General features: G+C 41.1%; 1 protein-coding gene across 1 annotated transcript in view; it reads left to right on the forward strand.

The window, feature by feature from the left end:
- LRRC1 (leucine rich repeat containing 1) overlaps positions 1–25,214 on the forward strand; it is a 129,097-nt gene that overhangs the window by 88,201 nt on the left and 15,682 nt on the right. Inside the window, exons 5-10 of the mRNA XM_034991618.1 lie at positions 11,070–11,126; positions 11,425–11,488; positions 11,874–11,948; positions 14,857–15,001; positions 17,126–17,244; positions 18,788–18,871. Of these exons, the coding sequence (XP_034847509.1) occupies positions 11,070–11,126; positions 11,425–11,488; positions 11,874–11,948; positions 14,857–15,001; positions 17,126–17,244; positions 18,788–18,871 (544 nt within the window). The remainder of the gene's footprint in view (positions 1–11,069; positions 11,127–11,424; positions 11,489–11,873; positions 11,949–14,856; positions 15,002–17,125; positions 17,245–18,787; positions 18,872–25,214) is intronic.

The raw sequence follows: 25,214 nt of genomic DNA on the forward strand, positions 1-25,214 counted from the left end.
GTAAAATTAAGTACATGACTTTACATATCACTGAATTGCCAGTTAGCATGGGAGGGCAGCAGCCGAGGAGGGAAGCATTCCTTAGGGTCTTTGTAGAGTTCCCAGTCTTGGGTAGGCTTTAAGAACACTGGCTGAGTAATATCAACGTTTCCCATATGCCCTTGACAACACTGTTTGGTGAACAATGACTTTTTGCTTTACTCTCACTAAAAGCTCTTGAAGGATTCTACCGGTGAAGCCAGGAAGGATACTTTTGCTTTAAGGAGTTTTCAGATGTTGGTACAAAGTGTGAATGAGTTTGTCTTTCAAAAAACATGCTAGTGAAATATTTTCTTGAGATCAGTTGTATCAGTTTCTACTGAAGTAAATCCCACACTGAATTTTTTACTTTTCAAAAATAGGTTAGCCTGCAGACGAACATGCTCTTATATAGAGAGAATCCTAAGGAATCCATAAAAAGCTATTAGAGTTAATAAATGAATTCAGCAAGATTATAGGATACAAGATTAAAATGTAAAAATCAGTTTTACTAGCACTGAACAAACCAGAAATGGAATTAAGAAAACAGTTCCCTTTATAAAGCACCAAAAAGAATGAAATACTTAGGAGTAAATTTAACAGAAGAAATGTAAGACACGTATACTGCAAAGTACAAAGCATTGTTGAAAGAAGGTAAAAATGACCTAAATAAATGGAAAGGCATCCCATGTTTATGAATTAGAAGACTTAGTATGGTTATGATGGCAATACTCTCCAAATCTATTGATTCAACTCAGTCCCCATCAGAATTCTAGCTGGCTTTTTTTTTTGTTTTGCAGGAATTGACACGTTGATCTCCAAATTCAGATGGAGATGTAAAAGACCCAGAATAGCCAAAACAGTCTTAAAGAAGACGTGCAAAATTGGAGGATTCACATTTCCAGATTTCAAAACTTAACTAGCAAGGTTCAGTGATCAACATGTATCGTACTGGCATAAAGGTGGACAGAGTTCACTGGAATAGAATTGGGAATTCAGAAATAAACCCTTCCCTTTATAATTAACTGGATTTTGACAGGAGTGCCAGAACAGTTCAGTGAGGAAGGATAGTTTTTTCAACAGATGCTATTGGGACAACTGACCATCCATATGTGAAAGAATAAAGTCCCACTCCTAACTTCATACCACATACAAAACTTAATTCTAAATGGAGCAGAGACCTAAATGTAAGAGGTAAAACTCTTATAAGAAAATGGGTAAATCTTCATGACATTGGATTAGGGAGTGGTTTTTTATATGTGACTGAAAGCCCAGACAACAAAGAAAAAAAATGGATAAATTTGGACTTCATCACAATTAAAGACTTTTGTGCATCAGAGTCCACTCTCAAGTGAAAAGAAAACGTACAGGTGGGAGAAAATATTTGCAAATTATGTATCTGATAAGAGTCTTGTATCCAGAATATATAGGGAATTCCTACAACTCAACAGTGGAAGATAAATAACCCAATTAAAAAAAATATAAATGGACAAAGAGATTTGTCCAAAGAAGATATACAAATGGCCAATAATCACATAAAAAGATGTTCAACATCATTTTAGTTATCAGGTGAATGCAGATCAAAACCACAGTGAGATACCACTTTAGACCCACTAACTCTAATTAAATAAAACAAAACAAAACAAAACAGGTGTTGGTGAAGATGTGTAGAGACTGAAACCCTCATCCATTGCTGATGGGAATGTAAAGTGATCCATGCCCCTCACTTGAGGGAGCAGCTCCTTCCTCAAAAAGTTGAACATATAGTTACCATGTAACCCAGCAATTCCACTACCAAAGAGAATTTAAAACACGCCTGCACAAAAACTTGTGCATGAATGTTCATAGTTGCTTTTATTCATAATAGCCAAAAGGTGGAAACAGCTCAAATTTCCATCAGTGATGAACTGATAACCAAAATGTGGTATATTCATCTAATGAAATATTTAGCCAAAAAAGTATTGGGGTACCGATACATGCTACAACAGGATGAACCTTAAAAACATGTTAAGTAAAAGAAGCCAGATAGAAAAGGCCACATAGTGTATGATTCCATTCAAATGACATATCCAATACAGGCAAATGCATAGAGACAGAAATTAGATTAGTGGTTGCCAGTGCCTGGGGCCAGGGGGAGGATAAGGTTGGGGGTAGCAGGGCCAGGATAAGGAATAACTTAAGGGTGTGAAGTTTCTTTTTGGGTGATGACCGTTTTTTAGAATTAGGGAGTGGTGATAGATCCTTAGGCCAACTTGAAACCTGGTGTTGCTGAAGGATGAGACTGTACCTGGGAGACTGACCTAGTTTATTCTTGCAGGAAATACTCTCTAATGTAGCCTTATGAGTAACATGCTGAGGTCATTTTGCCTCAGTTACTCAAACCTGGTGACAAGGCAGGTACACATAGCCAGAGCCTCCAAGACCTTCAGGTCATGAGGAGTGGGAGCATGGTTGAGAGGTTATAAGACTCCAGTGGGAACTCGTAGAGAATTTTGAGAATCTGGGAAGCCTCTGTTTCCATCTGGGGGCATTTGTCTTTATGGATCTGTCTCCATGAGATACCCTGTCCTTGGCCATTAAAGAAACATACCCTCAAAAAAAAAAAAAGAACAAAAAGTAAGTTAGTCTAAATATATCCAAATATCTCTGTTTGAATCTGCTCCTCAAAAAATAGCATTCTTACAGGAGAAGGAATATATATATATATAAAATGGACTGGCACAGTGCCCAGAATGTAGCTGTCAGTCACAAAATGGTTATTATCAGTAAACATTTAATTATGCAATTTGCTAATAGAAGTAGAGCAAGTAGATAGGCCCTGGGTTCCCTGGCAGGTTGAAATAGAGCATGTGGGTCCAATTTTGTGTGTGCTACGCTTGGGAATGATGACCTTAATTTGAGAGGGCTTTACTAATAAGGTCTAGGACCAGGCTGCTTACCTATATTGTATTAGTGCATGCTGCCTGAGAGGAATAAATCTTACTGCTCTTTTTTTGAGGCCTAGGAATTTCTTTTTTTTTTTTTTTAAATTTTTTATTGTTATGTTTATCACCATACATTACATCATTAGTTTTTGATGTAGTGTTCCATGACTCATTGTTTGTGCATAACACCCAGTGCTCCATGCAGAACGTGCCCTCTTTAATACCTATCACCAGGCTAACCCATCCTCCCATCCCCCTCCCCTCTAGAACCCTCAGTTTGTTTTTCAGAGTCCCTTGTCTCTCATGGTTCGTCTCCCCCCTCCGACTTCCCCCGCTTCATTCTTCTCCTCCTGCTATCTTCTTTTCTTTTTTTTTCCTTAACATATATTGCATTATTTGTTTCAGACGTACAGATCTGTGATTCAACAGTCTTGCACAATTCACAGTGCTCACCATAGCACATATCCTCCCCAATGTCTATCACCCAGCCACCCCAACCCTCCACCCCACCCCCCACTCCAGCAACCCTCAGTTTGTTTCCTGAGATTAAGAATTCCTCATATCAGTGAGGTCATATGATACATGTCTTTCTCTGATTGACTTACTTTGCTCAGCATAACACCCTCCAGTTCCATCCACGTCGTTGCAAATGGCAAGATCTCATTCCTTTTGATGGATGCATAATATTCCATTGTATATATATACCACATTTTCTTTATCCATTCATCTGTCGATGGACATCTTGGCTCTTTCCACAGTTTGGCTATTGTGGACATTGCTGCTATAAACATCAGGGTGCATGTACCCCTTTGGATCCCCACATTTGTATCTTTGGGGTAAATACCCAGTAGTGCCATTGCTGGATCGTATGGTAGCTCTATTTTCAACCTTTTGAGGAACCTCCATACTGTTTTCCAGAGTGGCTGCACCAGCTTGCATTCCCACCATCAGTGTAGGAGGGTTCGCCTTTCTCCACATCCCCGCCAACATCTGTCATTTCCTGTCTTGTTAATTTTAGCCATTCTGACTGGTGTGAGGTGGTATCTCATTGAGGTTTTGATTTGGATTTCCCTGATGCCAAGCGATGTTGAGCACTTTTTCATGTGTCTGTTGGCCATTTAGATGTCTTCTTTGGAAAAATGTCTGTTCATGTCTTCTGCCCATTTCTTGATTGGATCATTTGTTCTTTGGGTGTTGAGTTTGATAAGTTCTTTATAGATTTTGGATACTAGCCCTTTATCGGATATGTCATTTGCAAATATCTTCTCCCATTCTGTCGGTTGTCTTTTGGTTTTGTTGACTGTTTCTTTTGCTGTGCAAAAGCTTTGTATCTTGATGAAGTCCCAATAGTTCATTTTTGCCCTTGCTTCCCTTGCCTTTGGCGATGTTTCTAGGAAGAAGTTGCTGCGGCTGAGGTCGAAGGGGTTGCTGCCTGTGTTCTCCTTTAGGATTTTGATGGACTCCTGTCTTACATATAGGTCTTTCAAACATTTGGAGTCTATTTTTGTGTGTGGTGTAAGGAAATGGTCCAGTTTCATTCTTCTGCATGTGGCTGTCCAATTTTCCCAACACCATTTGTTGAAGAGACTGTCTTTTTTCCATTGGACATTCTTTCCTGCTTTGTCGAAGATTAGTTGACCATAGAGTTGAGACCATAGAGTTCTGGGCTGTCTATTCTGTTCCATTGATCTATGTGTCTGTTTTTGTGCCAGCACCATACTGTCTTGATGATGACAGCTTTGTAATAGAGCTGGAAGTCCGGAATTGTGATGCCGCCAGCTTTGCTTGTCTTTTTCAACATTCCTCTGGCTATGTGGGGTCTTTTCTGATTCCATACGAATTTTAGGATTATTTGTTCCATTTCTTTGAAAAAAGTGGATGGTATTTTGATGGGGATTGCATTGCATGTGTAGATTGCTCTAGGTAGCATTGACATCTTCACAATATTTGTTCTTCCAGTCCATGAGCATGGAACGTTTTTCCATATCTTTGTGTCTTCCTCAATTTCTTTCATGAGTATTTTATAGTTTTCTGAGTACAGATCCTTTGCCTCTTTGGTTAGATTTATTCCTAGGTATCTTACAGTTTTGGGTGCAATTGTAAATGGGATCGACTCCTTAATTTCTCTTTCTTCTGTCTTGTTGTTGGTGTATAGGAATGCCACTGATTTCTGTGCATTGATTTTATATCCTGCCACCTTACTGAATTCCTGTATGAGTTCGAGCAGTTTTGGGGTGGGGTCTTTTGGGTTTTCCACATAAAGTATCGTATCATCTGCAAAGAGTGAGAGTTTGACTTCTTCTTTGCCGATTTGGATGCCTTTTATTTCTTTTTGTTGTCTGATTGCTATGGCTAGGACTTCTAATACTATGTTGAATAGCAGTGGTGATAGTGGACATCCCTGCCACGTTCCTGACCTTAGGTGGAATGCTCTCAGTTTTTCCCCATTGAGAATGATATTTGCTGTAGGTTTTTCATACATGGCTTTTATGATATTGAGGTATGTACCCTCTATGCCTATACTCTGAAGAGTTTTGATCAAGAAAGGATGCTGTACTATTGAGAGGATCATATGATTCTTGTTCTTTTGTTAATGTATTGTATCACATTGATTGATTTGTGGATGTTGAACCAACCTTGCAGCCCAGGGATAAATCCTGCTTGGTCATGGTGAATAATCCTTTTAATGTACTGTTGGATCCTATTGGCTAGTATTTTGGTGAGAATTTTTGCATCCATGTTCATCAAGGGTATTGGTCTGTAATTCTCCTTTTTGATGGGGTCTTTTTCTGGTTTGGGGATCAAGGTAATGGTGAGGCCTAGGAATTTCTATAAAATGTTTGTTTCAAAAATAAGAATAAAGATTTTTGGAAGTTTCTAGAGCAAACCAGCATAAGGAGATTTGTTACCAGAGATTTCTTAAATACTAATTTGGTATTAAAAAAGCAGAAATTTGGGGCACCTCGGTGGCTCAGTCGTTAAGCATCTGCCTTCGGCTCAGGTCATGATCCCAGGGTCCTGGGATGGAGCCCCTCATTGGGCTTCCTGCTCCACAGGAAGCCTGCTTCTTCCTCTCCCACTCCCCCTGCTTGTGTTCCCTCTCTGGCTATGTCTCTCTGTCAAATAAATAAAATCTTTAACAAAATAAAAATACTAAAAAGCAGAAATTTTATGAATATATGAGCAAACTCTCCCTGTCCCTAATAGTGTTTTCTCCAGTCAAGTAATATTGCCATGAATGTTTATAGATTGTATATTTCAGTTGTTTTATAGTGTACTGCCGTTTGTCTGCTTGTTCTACCTCTGTTTATTTTATTCTTTACTTTCTTAATGATTTTGGCCACCGAAATGGAAAAAAAAATCCAGTGGATTAAAAGGGGATTTTTAAAGTATAGTGGAGAACAGATGTAAATTCTTTAAAGTAACCACTCATCCAGTCCCTGAAATAGAATCCTAAAAATACAGATGGCCTACATTCTGACTTACATTATAACTTTTGTCCCTGCTGTCATGAACTGTGTAAAACATTAAGTATTAGTGTGTTGAGAAGAAATGCTTCAACATACTCTTTTTCTGTAAGAGCTCGTTGTTTGTAGTTCTTACTGTTTTGTTTTACCCCATTTGGTGGTAGAAATGGTGGGAAGGTGTTACAGGGAGAATAGAAAATCATGTTTTTTGTAGGAAAGGGATGAAGTCACTCCAACAGTATTGCACAGAAATTTAATTTGCCAGATATTAAAATTGAAGAGGAAAATATCTATTAGTGAGGGAATGGTTAAAAAAATTAAGGTGTTTATAGAAGTGATATACTGTGCAATTATTTAAAAAAAGAGTACTGATATTTACAAATAAGAAATGAGACAAAAATCTGTGTGAGCAGGGATTCCTGGGTGGCTCAGTCAGTTAAGCATCTGCCTTTGGCTCAGGTCATGATCCCAGGATCCTGGGATCGAGTCCTGCATCTGGCTCCCTGCTCAGCTTCTCCCTCTGCCTGCCTGCCACTCCCCCTGCTTGTGTATGCTCTCTCTCTCTGACAAATAAATTTAAAAAAAATTAAAAAAAAAAAATCTGTGTGAGCAAAGTCCTAGATGTGTGTGGGATAACTTACATGTGAAGATGGGGAGGATACTTGCTTGTCTTTGCATAAAAGAAAACTCTGGATGAATATATAAGTAACAAAAAAGGGTGATTTTCATTGAGAAGGGTCTCACTTGAGGGAAACTGGATAGATGAGGGAGGAAGGTGGAAGGAAAACTTACTATTGAATACTTTGCTGCTTTAGTTTTCTCATCCACAAAGTTGGTTCTTGTAAAAGGCTTACAATAATATCTATCATATAGTAAGCTGCTGGTATCATTATTAGCGGTTGAAGTGTTAAAGACCAGTAATTCTCATTTTGCATCTCAGGTGTCTCATTTTTTCACATTTGTAGAAGTATTAGAAACACCCGATGCTTTCTTTGGTCTCTATACTATCACATTTTAACTGAAGTGGCTGAAAAAGTCATGTGGAGTTTGAATCTCCTTGTTTCTCTTGGCCTAGGGTTTGAGAGCCTGGTCTCAGAAGTGGACAGAACTGAGTCTGACTCCCCCACCCCAGCACTTGCCAGAGCATGTTTTTTTATTAGGTGCTATAAGGGAGGCAGAGATGTTTGTGCTGCATTGAATAGGTTTCCTTGATGGGAAAGGCACTATCCTGACATCTGGATTGAAGATGCATGCTGTATTCTGAAAGGCTAGGAAGGGAGATCATTCATTTGTTCATTTATTCATTCAGTTTTATATTAATTTATCTGGTCTAAATCTGCATTTAGGCAGATCTCATTTTTTTTTAAGATTTTATTTATTTATTTGAGAGAGAGAATGAGAGAGAGCACATGAGAGGGGGGAGGGGCAGAGGGAGAAGCAGACTCCCCGCCGAGCAGGGAGCCCGATGTGGGACTCGATCCTGGGACTCCAGGATCATGACCTGAGCCGAAGGCAGTCGCTTAACCAACTGAGCCACCCAGGCGCCCTAGGCATTTTATGTCAGCTGTTACTAGAACAGTTTGGAGAACCACCTTTTGGAGTGGGCTGGTAGGATTCTGTACTTGCCCTGGGACCATGCAACTTTTATCTTTCTAAAAGTTGGCTGGTGCCCGCAGCTCACCGTAGTCTAAAGTTATGGGGAAGTATTAGCTCAGAAAAGCTCTTATTTTATATCCTTTGTTTTAAATTAATGTTTGAATTTTGGAAAGTTACGAAAATTGGGTATTTTTTGTTGTAACACGCGTATACATTCCCATTTCCCCCACTGGCCAAAACCAATGGAAATTAAGAAGTTTTGGAATCAGAACCTTTTTGCTTAACAGGATGTTCTACTTGGGTGTTAACATGGCAGTGGTGGGAACCGTGCGTTTTCTGTAACGGGACGTTATCAAGTTCTGTACGTCTGGAAGTCTGCTGGCATTTTTGCAGTATTTTTGCTTAAGCATTATTTGCTTTTAGTAGCTGTGGCTTGTGCCTTTTATCCTCAAGAGAAAATGTAAAGATAATTTAAAAATGTGTGCCCTATGTTTAAAATGACATAAAACACTAAAAATCCTTGTGTTCTGGGTGTGGTTAAGAAGGTAAGACTGACATATTTGCCCTGTATTGATAGGTGCTTTTAAAACTGAAATTATAAAGAGAGTCCAGGGAATGGAGGGCCCCTGAGATGCCTCACGGCAGTGTAGGGTGAGGGCGGGAGCTTTGGCTTCCCACCAGACTTGAATTGTGCCTTTGCCACTTTCTAATGGAATTCACACAAAGCGCCACGTTCCTAATTGTGTCACCGGCCTGTCGTCACCCAGCTAGGTTGTTACTAATCAAGAGATGACGTGTGTGAGGAGCTGTGTGTGCGCCTCCTGCCAGAGATGGCAGGCAGATGGCCCGGGTCAGGTGGGAGGCCTCAGGACAAGGCTCAGCATCAAGCCCTGCGGAAAACTGCTTTTTTTTTTTTTTTAAATTTTATTTTTAAAAGACTTTATTTATTTATTTGTCAGAGAACACAAGCAGGGGGAGCGGCAGGCAGAGGGAGAAGCAGGCTCCCCACTGAGCGGGGAGCTCAGTGCGGGGCTCGATCCCAGGACCCTGGGATCATGACCTGAGCCAAAGGCAGATGCCCAGCCAACTGAGCCACCCAGGCGTCCCAGGAAAATTGCTTTTAAAGAGCGCATTTGGTGATGCCTAGCAATAAAGTTTGTGAAACAAAGGACTTTTTCCTTCTTTTATTAGTATATGCCTTTCATGCATCAAAATTGGTGTGAAAGCAATGAATGTTGACTAGATAAAATGACAATTTCATCAGTGATTGTTAAAATATAAATGTGAAAATAGCCAAATGATTACTACCTCCCTGATAAAACTGGCCAGGGATTATGTGAAAACTGAAAACAAAGCCCTTTGTTGTTCAGTGTTTTGCTTTTACAGAGGCTTCACAAAAGTCACTTATCACCCTCATCTACAGGTTGCTTTTGGAAATAGATACTGGGTGGTTCCTTCTCACCTCCCTCTTCTTCCAGTTCTTCTGTCTTCCGTGTGAACACATGGCCCAGTAGAGCTACATTGCTGCAACTTCTCACTGGCCTACACTTTTTTCTTAAGAATGTCAGCATTAAATTCATAATTACTAGCACAGATTTTAATTTTTTTAAAAAATATATTTTGAAGAGTTTTTCGTCCACTTTGTGAAGTACTGAGTTTTCTAAAATTGGAGGACATACAGATTTTGTGCATTTCAGCATCGAGTTAAGATACATTTTCAAGCAAACAGGCTTCATATGTGTGTATATACTGTTTGTGCAAATCAAATTTACGTTTTCTGATGTTATGAAACCAGCTTTGTTAGTACCCATGATTCTGGCTTTCATGTTGGGAGGAGAATGGAGGATTAAGGCAGATTAGAGTGTTGGGATAATGTTTGACTCCTTGTGTTCTGTGCGCTCACACAATAAAAGTCCTCCAAATCTGGACATTACTATGGTGAGATGAGCAAAAGCTTGAGTTTGCGATTGGTGCAGAGCTTAGTACGGCACCTGGTGGAGTAATAGACGAATCCGTTGCCTTCCGAATCAGTAACACGTGCCCTTGCTGACGTCCCCTGGGCGTGTGAGGTGTCTGGTGAGGCAGAGCCACCACTGCCCGCAAAGATTCGGCCCAGATAATCAGTGTCCGGGGAAAACATCTGTCTCATCTCACCATGCTCCTGATAGGCATGGATTACACCCGAGAGGCAGGAGAATCTGCAGAGAAGAGCGCCATTGTGGCCTTTCATAGGAATAAAAGCAGCTTTATTACAGCTCCCATATGCTGAATCAGTCTTGTGTTACGGCACCATGTGAGGTGTGTTACTACTCTGTCCTTGATGCATTTAAATGGCCGTCATTTCCATACCGTTGCTTCCAGGTGCTCTGTGAATTTGTGATTTTTTTTCTTTTTTTAAGATTCTATTTATTTATTTTTGCGAGAGCGAGCTAGCACATGAGAGGAGGGGGGAGGGGCAGAGAGAGAAGCAGACTCCCTGCTGAGCAGGGATCCCGATGCGGGGCATGACCTGAGCTGAAGGCAGACGCTTAACTGACTGAGCCACCCGGGTGCCCTGAATTTGTGATCTTAAGTAGAGCACATGGGCCCTCGACTGAGATGCCCACTACTTTCAAACAGGGATGGTCTCTCACTGATGTTTGGAAGAAGAACTCTGACCTTTGTGAGATTAAAGACATGACTGTTTTTTATGGTAACGGCACATATTTGACATTCGGAAGTCTGGAAGCACATATTTGGCTTCTATCTTGGTCCCAGGAGTGGTCGTCTTTGATGACTACTGAGTTATTTTCACATATTAAATGTAACAAGTATTTAAATGAGGGTGCCTTACATTGATGATGCTTCTCTTTTAATTTTAATATTAAAACTTGGGAGGTAGAGAGTATGTTGTTTTTAATGAGGGTAGGGATAGTGGTTATAGATATTTTTCTCCTGGGAGGAAGTGATGTATGAGGTTTTTATTAAGAATTGCTATTTGTGGAGTGTATGTATGAAGGGGGGGAATGGGAAGAAGGATCTCAGGAATTTTCCTTATATTTTCTTTTCTTTTGTTCATTTCTAGTCTTTATAACCTGGCTTCCCTGGAACTGAGAGAGAATCTTCTTACATATCTTCCTGAGTGAGTCTCTGGGCAAAATAAGAGGGGATTTTGTACTACATGAATTTCTTCAAGTATTAAAAAAAAAAAAAAAAAGTACTACAGTACTTTGTCAAAAAGAGATTCTGTGTCTTTTGGAAAGTTTGGGAGATGCAAGCCTTCCATTAATAGTTTTTCCTTGGTAATATTTACAGCCATGCAGTCCAAATGAGTCTTAGTTTTGGAAATGAGTCCGAGTGAGGAATACCATATTGCTCAGCATTTCTAAGTACTCTCTAAGGGTTCCTTCTTCTTCTTCTTCTTCTTTTTTTTTTTATAGCTCTCTTACCCAGCTGCGGAGACTAGAAGAACTTGATTTAGGAAACAATGAGATATATAATTTGGTAAGTCTGTATTGAAGAGAGATTTAGATTTAATTTTGCCCTTAGGTGTGATCAAAACATACTTTAGGGGAGATCTTTAGGGATGTATTCTCACAGATACAGCTTGGCAACATTAGAGAATGTGCTTCAGTTCACACAGGTTGAGAATTACGATGTAGGGGTGGGGAGGGTCAGGACTTGAGATGAGGGGCAGAAATGGAAACCACCGGCATTATTGGAGAGCTTTGGGAGTGCTTTTAGGGTGGGGGACTTGTATTGGAGAAGTCCCAACAAACATCCTCTATAGTACTCATTTATTAACTGTTGAATTGGGATTCTTTCTTAGTGGAAGACTAAACGTTGGATCTTTGTTACCATAACATTATTTTTTGTTTGTTTGTTTTAGCCAGAATCAATTGGAGCTCTCTTACATCTAAAGGATCTCTGGTTGGATGGAAATCAGCTGTCAGAATTACCTCAGGTAGGTAGTGATTTCACATTGTTTCCCCCAAATTATAAAACAACCACAGACACCACTCATGTATTCCCCGCTTCTGCGTGAAATTTTCTATAAGGGGGATCTTGAAAACCAAAAACATTGGTTGAAAAAGCACATTTGATAAAATATTAAGCATTCATCATACTACATTGCCATAGAAAAATTGAAAGCCTCAACCCACCATTTCTAAAGATAGCAAATACATCCTTTAGTTTGTGAAGTCTGTATTTTATTTCATCCATGCTCCCCACGTGGCTTACCTCAAGCCCAGCAAATTTGTAAATTGCCAGGACCCCTGATTCTTAGATGGTATCCATTTCTGCCACTCTTTGTGATGTGTCAAGTACTTTTGGAAGATTGTACCCACATTCTGTTCCGTAATAGGTGATGTCAAAGAAATGTTAAAAGCTTTTATTTCAAAATTTTTGCAAATACTGCTTATGGTTTAGCTGTTTTGTCATGGTGTTCAGGTTTTTCCGACTATTACCAAATGTGAGAACCGTGTTCCAAATGAATTGGAGTCTGCATACACTCCTATATACGTAATCATCTTATGGAGCCCTAGTAAGCAGGCTTGCTTTCTACTTAGGTGAGAGAGAAACAGAAGCCAACAAACCCAACAATAAAATACAAGCATTTTGGGGCGCCTGGGTGGCTCAGTCGGTTAAGCAACTGCCTTCTGCTCAGGTTGTGATCCTGGAGTCCCGGGATCGAGTCCCGGGATCGAGTCCCGCATCGGGCTCCCTGCTCGGCAGGGAGTCTGCTTCTCCCTCTGACCCTCCTCCCTCCCATGCTCTCTGTCTCTCATTCTCTCTCTCGCAAATAAATAAAATCTTAAAAAAAAAAATCGGGCGCCTGGGTGGCTCAGTCGGTTAAGCGACTGCCTTCGGCTCAGGTCGTGATCCCGGAGTCCCGGGATCGAGTCCCGCATCGGGCTCCCTGCTCGGCAGCGAGTCTGCTTCTCCCTCTGACCCTCTTCCCTCCCATGCTCTCTGTCTCTCATTCTCTCTCTCGCAAATAAATAAAATCTTAAAAAAAAAACAACAAAAAAAACCCCAAGCATTTTCCCGTTACTTAGGTTTTGTCAAACTATTACTGATTTTTATTCTTTGCTATACCTTATAGCCAGTCTTTAAAGTCCAGGTATATTTCATGATGGTCTAGGTGCCGATATTTTAAAGCAGATCAGATGCTCAGCTGGTTGGAGCAGGTGTGCTGGTGCTGTGTACTTTAGGTGAGGAATGCCGTGTTAATGCAGGAGGTCTGACTCTAGGAGAAAGTACTCAGTAACAAGTTATGGCTGTAGGTACAGCACTGGAAGTATGAGGACCTCACTCACAACTAAGGGAAGGAAGGAACTAACTGCAGTCTCTTTCTAAGGTCTTGGCTGCATTTGGGGAAAGGAGACAGACTAGCAACCGATATGGGTGAAGGTTTGATTAGTATCTAGATTTCTCTAGGAAATTATGAGAAATCCTGATTGGGAGAATTCAGGTTACTTTGGGAGTCACCAGATAGGGAATAAAAATACTACGAGATTATCAGGAAAGTAATACACCAGCTCTGGGGCATGATGGGGAAAGAATATGTGTGTGTGTGTGTAGAGAAATACATAAATGATTGTGTATGAATACAAAATGCCACATCCTGAACACAAAAAAATTATAATTCCAGTGATCTTGTTGTAAATGGTTATTTAAACATCTCATTCGTCCCTCTTTATAAACTGTTAAACCAGGACTCAACTCATCAGATAGTCTAAATAATCGGAATTACTTTCCTGTCATCATGGATGACAGAAAGAAAAGGATACAAAGGCATTGTTAAAATGAATTAATGAAAAAGAACACCTTCAAGGATCAGGCCTGAAATTAGTAGAAAGGCAGTCTGGTTTCCTACAGACAGGAATTACAGGGGCGTGTCCATAGGGTGCGTATTAGGTAAGAGAGAAGCTGGAAAGAATAGATCAGACCAAAGTAAGTATAGATTGAAGGATTTGTACGTGTGTAGATATTAAGGAGCCACATGATATTTTAATGTTTTTAGTAGAAGGGTGGTCTGATTACATACCTATAGCTAGCTATGTTTCCAGGAGAGAAATACAGAAACAAGAGTTTGTAGCACAGACTTGGCCAGGGAGTATGAGGATCAGAGCTAACAGTCCAGGTGGAAGATAATGACCGGAGGAATTTAATACAGTGGCAGTGGAATGGCAAAGGGGAGGCAAGTATAAGAGAGAAACTGCATTTTGTGAATGGAAGGTAGGATATCTCTTGAGCAGAATATTAGACTCATTGAGGTACTTTCCCTGCTCCTGGGATAGTCTGTTTCCTTTGAAAGCAGGATGCTACTCTCTTCTGGTGAGGTTAAAGGCATCAGTGGGTCCGGATGCCCCAGTGTTGCTGGGGTATAGTTGCATTGATGTTTGTTGTGACAAGTACTACCGGTAATGGGAGATATAAAGTAGATGGTTTCTTAACAGAGAAAATCTCAGGGTCACCCTGAAGTATAAGCTGCTTATTGAAGTGATTGATTCCAAACTTGAAGAGCAGGATTCTAGACTCCTTTTTTTTTTTTAATTATATAACCGTAGAGTCATTTGTTCTCTCTTGGTGCCAGTCTCTTCATCTGTTAAGTGAGAATGATTCCTTGCCTGCCTGAAGTTGGAGGGCTTGGCATCCCTCCCAGCTCCGTGTCTGTGATTTTTACAGCTTCCCGTTTGCATTGGAAAGGGGTCTGGAAATTTACTCCAGCCTTCTCATATAGATAAACGCTAAAGAAACATCCTCGGGACGACTTTGGGATTTGACTGTGAAAAATCACTGTAAGAAATTCCTCTGTACTGTGGCAGGTTTAAGCATGAGGCTCTTTTTCTGTGTCACTGATGTAGGAAATAGGAAATCTGAAGAACCTGCTGTGCTTAGATGTCTCTGAAAACAGGTTGGAAAGACTTCCTGAAGAAATCAGTGGCCTGACTTCATTAACGGATTTAGTCATTTCCCAGAACTTACTAGAAATGATTCCGGATGGCATCGGTAAGTATGGAAAGTAACTCCCTACTAAAGATGCTGGCTGTTGTCTCAGGCCTTTGGAGCTCACTCTGATCCTTTGGTCACCACTCTCAGACGCTGGGGATGTGGCTTCTTTAGTCTCCATGTCATTTATTTGTTCTTAAAGAAATAATGCGGAGAACATCTAATGCAATTGAAGTTTCTCGATAGGCAACTATTTCTGTCATCCTGGTTTGGTAGCTGTAGTAGGTATGATTACTTCTAAGTGTTGACTCCTCTGTCTCTTCTGCATCTTGTCTCAGCAATTTCAGTAGAGATTAGTCTGAATAATAGATATGTTTCAGATATGGGAGCAGTCTCTAAGAAATTTCTAAGTGAGCATCCTAAATAGTTTATGAGAAAGTGACTCTGACCTTATCACATGACCTGGGGAGAATGGTGTATTTGAGTTGAGCCTTTTCTAGTACATTGAGAATAATCTTTTCCTTTAACCATTCTATGCCATTTCCTTAAAAATAAATGAGTCCAGACATTTCCTTTACCGTAAAGGCATTCAGTCCCGTGTGAGAAAATAAACACAGGGAAGGTATAAACAGACATGGACCAGGAGCTCCACCATAGCAAAGCCACTTAGAGGTTGTAAGAAACTGTGTTTAACCACGTGGTTAACATAGGATTGCTGCCTTTGACCTTTGTTTAACTCTTATTCAAAATATCAAAGTTTGTAAAAGATTTTCAGTAGTTGGAAAAGCTGTATGACAGAGGACCACTTCTTTCTGGTATTTGGTCAAGATGAAAGCAGTAGCTGATTGTTGCAACGGGGCAGGAACACAGATGTTGCCTTTTGGTTCACACTGTTTGGAAAATTGGTGGGGATTTTGACTCCAGGTAGAGATGGTTGGTGAGAATGATAATAAAACAGTTGTAGGACCTGGGGACGTTTGGTTGCTGGGCATAGGAAGTAGGAGGCATGAGATGGCTGACTTCAAGCATTTGAGAGGCCGTCCTGTAGAAGAGAAGTCGATTTGTTACTGCATCTTCTAGTTCAGACAGCTGCAAGGAAAGGATATAAATGAAATATTGGTTACTAGTTAGTCTGGGCTGCTTAGTGAAGGGATGAGTGCCCTGTGACTTGAAGTGTTCAAGGAGAGGCAGCAAGACCACTTGCCAGTAATACTGTTAAGGAGACTCCTCAGTTGGAGGGAGAGCTATCGGTTCAATTCAGTGTGCCCTGTGGAGAATGTCAGTGCCTCTCCTGCCGGTGAGGACAGGTGGGAACCCTCTGGGGACAGTGTTAGTAGCTTATTGACGACGCTAAATAAGGAGCTTACGAATCTGTTAGTTCTCCTGCCCTGCTCTGTGACAACACGCAAGGCAAGTTAATTTTTTCAACATTTTCCTTTCTCCAGCTTTACGTCTCCTTTAAGAGAGAGGCCATTTTCTGATTTTCCTGGGGACAGTGTCCCCATGCCAGCCTCTCTCAGTAGATAATGAAGGATATCTGCTCTCTAGGTTCCTTCCTTGAATTATAGTTGAACATGAGAATCCAAAATATTGAGGATTTCCTTCACTCAGTGGGGACATTGAGGAAGCTGTGGTCACCCCATTCCTCTCTTCCATGGCCTGTGGGCACCACCAGAAAATCCACTCTTCCTGCCCTCAGTTCTTCATGTGGCGTTTCAGAGGTTTCCATTTTATTCTGCACACCTAGAACCACTTCATTACAGAAGCCTTCACCAAGCCACTTTCACTCCCAGGTGATAGAATAAACCACACTTTATTTTTTGTTTTTAGTGAGGATGATTCTTGGAGTAAGATGAAAGTCTCTGTCCTTTGTACACAAAACATTTCCTGTTCTCAAAGATCTGTCAAGAGCTAGCTGTTTGTTTTTCTGTAAAGTTTCTGGCTTTGATACGATTTTTTTATGTAGTGACTTTTTAAATGATTTGTTTCTAATTGCTGACTGTTTTTGATGTTCTGATAAAATTAACTCTCCACCTTTAGTGATCTAAATGAGAAAGATGTGGTTTCATAATGTGAAAAGCCAAGTGAGGAAAAAAAAATAAGACAAAGAAGAACAGATAAGAGATACCAAGTGATGATTAGGAAGACAGTTGTAACTAATGAGTTGAAATAATGCTTTTACAGGAAAACTAAAGAAACTGTCGATCTTGAAGGTGGATCAGAACAGACTCACACAGTTGCCTGAAGCAGTTGGGGACTGTGAAAGCCTCACTGAATTAGTTCTTACAGAAAACCGGCTCCTGGTGAGTGTGGGCTGCACATTCAAATGGATACGTATAGTGTGGTTTCTGTATCATAGAAACTTATTAGGGTAGAGTCTACTTACTCATAATTGGGGTGGACTATGTGGAAATTTTCTTACGTTACATCTAAAAACACGGACTTCAAAGCAAATGCAGGACATAAAGATGAGTGGCTTTTAACCTGCTTAAGTGAAGAGAGTGGTAGTTAGGATCCGCTGACAGAGGTCTCCAGTGAGGGATGGGGATGAGCCACCATCCGTGGATGTGCTGATGCCTCTGCCCTGGTGTCCGAGGACCGCCGGAGGAAACCTTCTCTCAGGGTTCTTCGAACAAATGGAAAGAGACAGAGAGAGAAGGGGAGAAAATGGTGTTTGGCTGCGAAAAGCCCTGGTGGGACTGGGGGGATGAGTGCTCTTTGTGGGGCTGAGCGTGGAATTGAGATCTCACCCCACCCTAGAAATTAGGGGTGTCGGTAGCTGCAGGTATCCCACACTTGGCCCGGGCTTCCCCATCCTCCCAATGGTGAAGCTTTGGCATCAGCCACCTGGGGGGAGAGGGGTGTTATCAGGATGACAGCAGATCTCTGTTCCCGCTCCCTTCCAGCTGCTCTCTCTGCTTTCGTCAGGCTCTCACTGATCACTCCATCCTCTCCTTCTCCTCTCTTCGTTGTCTTCTAGCAGCCATGTTTGCTTCACCGTACTTTCCTACCTTTCTCTGTCACTGTATTTCCTACCCTACTCTCCCTGCTCCTTTTTCCTCTTCTCTTTTCTCCTTTCTTCATAAAAACAGTAAGCAGTGCTCTTGAGGTAGAGAGAGCAGAAAGACAGCATGAGTGGGTAGGACACAGAGCTGGTGTGGGAGCCCAGCCACATCTCTCCTCAGGTAGCTCGGGCAGCCTCCTCTGGTGGGTGTAGTGGAAGTGCCCCAGTCTTCTGATGCTCGTTTATGGTTTTAGGCTTACAGATAGTTATCGTAACAGCTATAAACATAACATTCGCCCCTGGCTTACAGCAGAGCGCTGAAGCTCTCCCCTCCACCAGCGCCCCACCTGGTTCCTAGAGTGCTCTGCACGCCCCACGTCCCAGCCCTGCTCATCTTGCTCCTGTCCCCATGCCGCCTGCCCTTCCCCCAGCCTCACAGCACCCCTGCTCAGGATTCTGGTCCCCCCAGCCTTCTGGCTTCCGGGTCATCCAAGCCATTCTCCCAGTGTGTTCTCCAAGGTTCAGGCAATGAAGGGATGAATCTTGAGGTGAAAATTCTTCCTTAGATTGAAGAGCGTTACTTCTTTACTACGTGTTTCTCTGTTTCCAGGTCTGTGCCTTTGACTTCATTTCATTGAAACATACTCTGGTTTTAACAAAAATGCAAAATACTTAATTCTGCATCTTCCAAATGAGCTGTGACCTATCCGATATTCAGAAAGAACTATTATGTCTCTTGCTGGATGAGATTATATTCTTTAAATCCTTGAAAAGATCTGTTTTACTGTGAGTCATGTTAAAAAAAATGTGTTAAATTAATAATTAAAATGTTGCTTTAACAGACTTTACCTAAGAGCATTGGAAAACTTAAGAAGTTGAGCAACTTGAATGCAGACAGAAATAAATTAGTGTCTTTACCAAAAGAGGTATGTGCTTTAAAAAAACAATAATATTATAAAGAAATAATAGCACGCAAGGGATCATAATGTCACATGTTTTAAAAGACTTACTGCGGTGCTTTTTAAATGTTATGTACTCTCATTTGTGAGCATAGAAATGGTTGGAGGAGTTATATCAAAGAATGATCATCAGTAACATTAAAGAGAATAGGTGGGTCCAGATGACTATGAGCATTGTTGAGAAAGCTGAATTGACAGGATTTTAAGTGGGAGAAAGAGAGAGTTTGACCTTTCTGGCTTGACATGTAGAGAACCATTGACAAAAATAGGTAATTTGAGAGTTTAGCAGAGGAAATGGATAACGTTGGGTCTAACGGAGTTTAATGTGAAATTAAACTGCTTCCTAAGCCTTTGGAATTATAAAAGTGGACTTGATGCAACCCTTTTCGTGGGCAGAGATCGAGACCTGGCAGTGTTCATGTTTGGGAGAGAGTGAATGAACTCCTCACAAAGGCGTTCACACAGAGGGAGGTGAATGGGCAGCTGTAGCCAGATTCTTAGGAATTTTGTGTGTGTCTGTGTGTATGTGTGTATGTGTGTGTGTGTGTGTGTGTGTGGATGATCCCACCAGGAGAAGAGACCATCACCATGCATTGTGGGAAGTAGTTGTGCAGACACAGAGGCACTTCAGTTCTGGCAAAGGAATTGGCTGAAAACAAGGGGACTCAGAGCAGATTTAACAAGGATGCCTGTGTAATGTTTAACAAGAAAGCTTACCTTCTATTTGGAACTAGGGGAACTGGGAGATGGGTAGTGATTTTTTTTGTTAACTGTTAGCCTGAAACTCAGTTTAGCCACCCTTCTTCCCCCCATCAAATGTTGGTGAGCCCCGTCCCCTTTGTTAGGCCTCACATGAAAAGGTGTGATATCGTGTGAGATGATCCCTGGCCAGGCGCAGTGTCCTTCCTATCTCTGTTTTTACCCTTTCTTACATCTCTCTTGGGATAATTTTATTTTATTTTTTTATTTATTATTACTATTTTTTATTTCTCTTGGGATAATTTTAGAACTACCATCCCACCAGCCAGAACTGTGTGTTCTTACTTTCTTCCTATGGCCTTTCTCCGCGTGTCTGAGCTTTGCTTGGTTTCTCTTTCTCTTTCCTCATCTTGGTGCTATACCCTCTGGGTCCCAGTCTTCTGCCTGGGCAAGACAGCTGACATTCCTGAAGGGACGCATAGAGGGTATTTGTCATAAATTGGCCATATTCTGACCCATCCTTACTCTGAGCACTGGCACTTAAAACTGTTCCCTACAGAAAGACTTCAGTACACCTCCGCTAAACTGGGACACAAACAAGTAAGAGATTCTGCTAATTAGAACATGTTGGTTCTGGTCTCACAGTGATAAACCAAAACATAGAGCTGATATTCTGAATATTGACTTTACTGTTGTTGAATGGGTAGCAGACTGGACACATAGACACGTGCACAGGGAAGTAGGGAAGATTTCTTACTTTCTTTTTAGATGCCGCGTACCGTACTCGGCGCTGTTGTGTTTAACTCCCTAAATCCTCGCAGCGGCTTTTGAGGTCGTAAGGGAGAGTTCCTCATTTTCCAGATGAGGAAGCTGAGGCCAGTGGAAAGCCCTCCATAGCAGGCCTCACCTAGCTAGCAGTCAGTAGAATGGGCTCCAGAGATGTGTCCCCTCAGCCTGCTCACTGTTCTTCCACCGGCCAAGGAAAGCATGGCCGCTCAGGTCATACAGATTCAGTCCAGCCTTTTCACATGTGGCCCTGAGGTAAGATAGGACCTTAAGTTGGTAAAGAGAGGTCACACTATCTTTAGCTTGGACGTGTTCGAAAATTAATACTTTTCAGGAACATTTTCAAGGTTAGTGCTGAAGAGAGCACTTGGGAGTTGAATGTCCATCCCCACTAAGTTTCCCCACCTAGCCCGTCTTCCCCATCCCCCTCTTCTGATTCTCTAGCAAAGGAATACCTCCTAGGCACAACTTTAACATTTTATTTGTGTAAAATTATTGCCATCATGTTAGCATCTGTCCTCTTTACATTTTAAGAGAATGAAACTTGTACTCAGGGTCCAGAGGGATATGCCCACCACATGCTGTGTCCGTGCAAATTTATTTTATTAGAACAGCGTTTCACGATGTGGAAAGTGAATGTGGTGTGAAAATAGTTCTAGCTTTGAAGCATTCTAGCTAGCTGTCACGTGTTATCCGCTCTCTATGAAATTGTGATTGGTTTTCTGGCAGGTAGAGTTTGATGATAGAGTCTGTGCCCTTTCCTGCAGCGGTGAGAGAAAGCAGGGAATGTGCTGAGGTTTTTAGGAACTGGCTCTCTTCTAGCACACCTTCACTGCTACTCATGCACACTCACCTCCTAGGGTAGGGAAACGCCCTGAGCCCATGTCCCTAATTCCGCTGCGGGTTGCAGTGTGGTGACCCCGGAGAAATGGCTGCTGAGTGCTTGCTGTTGACTGTCGGGGCTGAGCAGCCAGACCACCCCAGGCCTCCTGACCCCCAAGGGTGTCGTGGTGGTCTGCGCCGCATTGCCGTGCCATGAGTCTCTGTGCACCGAGTGAGTGTGGCAGGCCCTGGGACCGTGCGTGTGTGTGCATGTGTGTGTGTGTGAGGGTGGGTGTAGAATCGGGGCAGCGGGGCTGGACCTAGGCGACTATGCGTGTGTGCACTTGCTCTGCCTCCAAGCTTGATGCCATCACATCCTGTACTTTCCTTGTTGGATTCTGCACTTGCAAAACTCTTCTACTCTCTCTTGAACAATTAAGTTGCATGCATGACAGATCTAAACTGACACACTAACTGATTCAGTATATATGCCAGAAATCCATAATTGTGTTAATTGCGATTGGGTCTGGTGTGCCATGTAGTTCTTCCTGTTTTTTGGCTTTCTTTAATTTGGTACTATTGTATATCATGTTTTAGAGCACAGCTCCTTAGTCTCTGGCAGCATTTATTTGTTTTTGTTTTTTTTCCCCCAAATGAGGGGAAAATGTACTGTGTGGGTCACAATAATAGATTCTGTTTGTGTTTTGTGGTGTTATTTGCAAATCAATGAATGTCTCTTGTTTTCTTAATTGTTAGCTGCTTGGAAATTTAGAAAAGTCGGGTAAACTTGTTATCTTGTAAGTATTGTTCAGACCACAGTTGCATCTCTAACTTCCATTTTGCTTCTGAAATGCATGAAGATTTCAAATCGGCTGACTGCTTTGTGTGTTCCTCATTGTAAAATATTGGACATTTTCGTCTAAACTCAGTTTGTTTGTTTTTTTTTAAATGACCGCATGGCCTGGAACCTTATTTTGTTACGTGTTTGTCAGATTTGTTCAGATTGTTCTCTCTCAAAAGAATGCTTTTCTGTGAATTATATTTTAAGTTATTCAGAAATTCCGAAAGGCATAACGTGGCAGCTCATCTGTCTTCACTAAATTCCGGTTTGTCAGCACAATTCTCTCTCCAATGGAAAGGCTAGATTTGCTTTATTTGCTACATGTGGCATGCTTCTGATTTTTCAAGCAACTTATTTGTGTCTTTTATTTCTCATCCTGTCATGTAAGTGTGTATGCTTCTGGGGGAAAGAAGGCTCCCCCAAAAACTTAACGTTTTTGGTGGAGGGAAGAATTAAGAAGAGACTGCGTTCTGTGATGCGTGGATAGAGAGGGAGTTGGTTTTTGTGTGATTGTGAGTATGATGAAAGAGAGCCAGCAACTTCATAATATTCCCCAGCCAAATCTTACCTTTGAACAACCTGCACCATCTAAAGAGTTTCTGGCTGGAAGAAATTGAGCATGTGTCCAAGTTTAGAGTCCAGTCTTTTGTCTCCATTAAGTCAAAGTGAAAGTGATCTTGACTCCATCACACTTATCCAGTCAAAAGATAGGATTTGCAGATCATTTATCAAAGCTTGTTTTTGTTTTAAATCAGCACTCTGTAAACGTTAAGTACCCATAAATATTGTGATTTTCAGAAGTGTCTGTGGTGATAGAGAATTCGTTTTATGGATGGCTTTCTGTCTTATTACAATTTAGTGTAAGCTTCCATCATATTCTAAAATGGATTATTGATAAAAGAGATAAGATAAAACCTAAAAATACTAGAATAAAATATAGTTGGCCATTGGATTTCAAAATGGAGAAGGCATTCCCAAACTTGAAAGAGGAAACAAGTCCTAAAAAAACAACCAGTTGGTAGATTTGTCTATGTGAAAATTAGATTTCTGGTCTTCAAGAAGGTAAAGACAGCCTGGGGGCCAGGGTCTTACAACATTACAGACGGAGAGGTCTCTCCTCATTCTACTCGAAATCCTTCCCGATCATTGAGAAAAAGATGTTCCCACGAGTGGACAAAAATTAAAGCAAAGAACCCACCACAATAAACAGTAAGTGATTTAGAGAAGAAAAAATAGAAATGGCTACCAATGTGAAAAAATTTTAGTCCCATCAGTATTCACAGAAATGTTAATAGAAGCTTTTTGACCTATCATATTGTCAAGATTAAAAAAAAAAGTGATACCAGATGTTGGCGAGGGCACAGGAAAATGCATAGATAATATGGAAGTATAAATTATTACGTCTTCTGGAAGGGAACCATATTGAAGGATCCTTTGAAAGTGTTCATACCCTTTGATTCTGCAATGCCACTTCTAGGGCTTTGTCCTAGGAACACAGTTGTGGTACACATGAAAACCATGCACAAGAGTATTTCTCATGTATATGTAGGGGCAACTAACAGGTACACATACAGGGGCAGCTCACACGCGAATCTTCACAACAGTCCTGTGAGGTGTAGTAAGTCGTTATCAACATCCAAGAGTCCTGGAAACCCAGACTCAGCTGAAGTAACTTGCCCAAGATTACACAGGAAAGACATGGTAGAACCAACTATCAGCATCTAATGGGGGAGATTTGTGAAGTGATCTGCGAGACGTCTGTAGAATCAAATAGTTATGTGGTCAATAAAAGTCCTTTTAGAAACATAATGATGTGGGAGGACGTTCCTGGTGTTATGTGTAAACAGAAGTGCTGAAGATCATAGTGTTGGTCCTAATTTCATCAAAGTGTGTATGTATATATATAATCACAAGTGCATGGCAATAATACCGGAGGATTGTACTTCAGAATGTTAATACCAATTATCCCTTTGGGGTAGAATTGGTCTGAGTTTTTTCCTTGTGCCTTTATGTGTGTGTATATATGGTTTTTATTTTCCAGTCAGCGTAACTTTTTTATAATTAGAAATGAAGAATGCCGTAGCTGTTAGTGGATATTTCGATGTCAGGGGCCCAACAATTCAGGAAGTCCCAAAGCCACATGATTTCCAAAATATTTATGAAACAGGAACATTCGAATAATATGCCACGGATGATGATGGGAAAGGCAAAAAACAGTCTTTGGTTTCTAAAATTACTCACCATATTATTACAGCTCAAATTGTGTTTTGACCAGATTTCACTTATTGTACGTTTTCCTTTCTGCCAGTGAAATGTAGGTTCCATTCTGTTACATATAGAATATTAAAAGGCAGATAGTGAAGGAAAAATGAAAGTTTCTTCACACTTGGGGCAGGTGTTCAGAAAGTGGAATATAGGTAGACAAGGATGACTAATACAGGTTTTCTCTTTGGATCACTGACAGTGATTATCGCCTCTTGAGTAATGTCACCTGCAGGCAATTAATACTTAGCGCAGCTGACCCGACTAAGGGTTTGCTCAATGACCTGCAGATCCCATCTCCTCAAGATGGGTTAAATCAGGTCCAAACAGTGAAGGAAGGTATCGTCTGGAATTAAGAGACACAAACCAGCAAAACAAAGATTCTCAGCTACATTCTGTAGTTCTCCAAGTCCAACCCTTTGTATTCTGGGAAGGTGCTATTATGTGGTTTAAGGAAGTTTAAAAATACCAGCTTCCTACGTAGATGGTAATAAGTTATTTAAACAGTGACTCTGCTTCCCAGAATTTCTAAGTGATACAGGCATTTTATCCTGATGATCACTAAGGACGCTGTAAATTCTACCTCCTGAACCTGAGAGAGAAAACAAATACACATGAACCATATGTATACTAGAATACTGAGCTCACACCAGTGCTTCACTAGCAGTGAAGTCACAGTGTATTTATCCCTAGTATTTTCCACAGTGACATTTTGTCATTTTGTCACGGTGATGCATTGCTGGGGAGAGATTTTTAAGAAGGTCAGGTGTGTTCTGGGAGGAGCTCACCAGGGTCAGCACACTTCCAACAACACAGCAGGCACGCAAGTGTTGACTGCACTGGTCTTTTGGATCCAGGACTTGGACTTCTTGAAAAGACAGTAACTGTCACATTGGTTTG

Source organism: Mirounga leonina, unplaced genomic scaffold (genome assembly GCF_011800145.1).
Source record: "Mirounga leonina isolate KUSES-001 unplaced genomic scaffold, KU_Mleo_1.0 Mir_53, whole genome shotgun sequence".
NCBI classification, from domain to species: Eukaryota; Metazoa; Chordata; class Mammalia; order Carnivora; family Phocidae; genus Mirounga; species Mirounga leonina.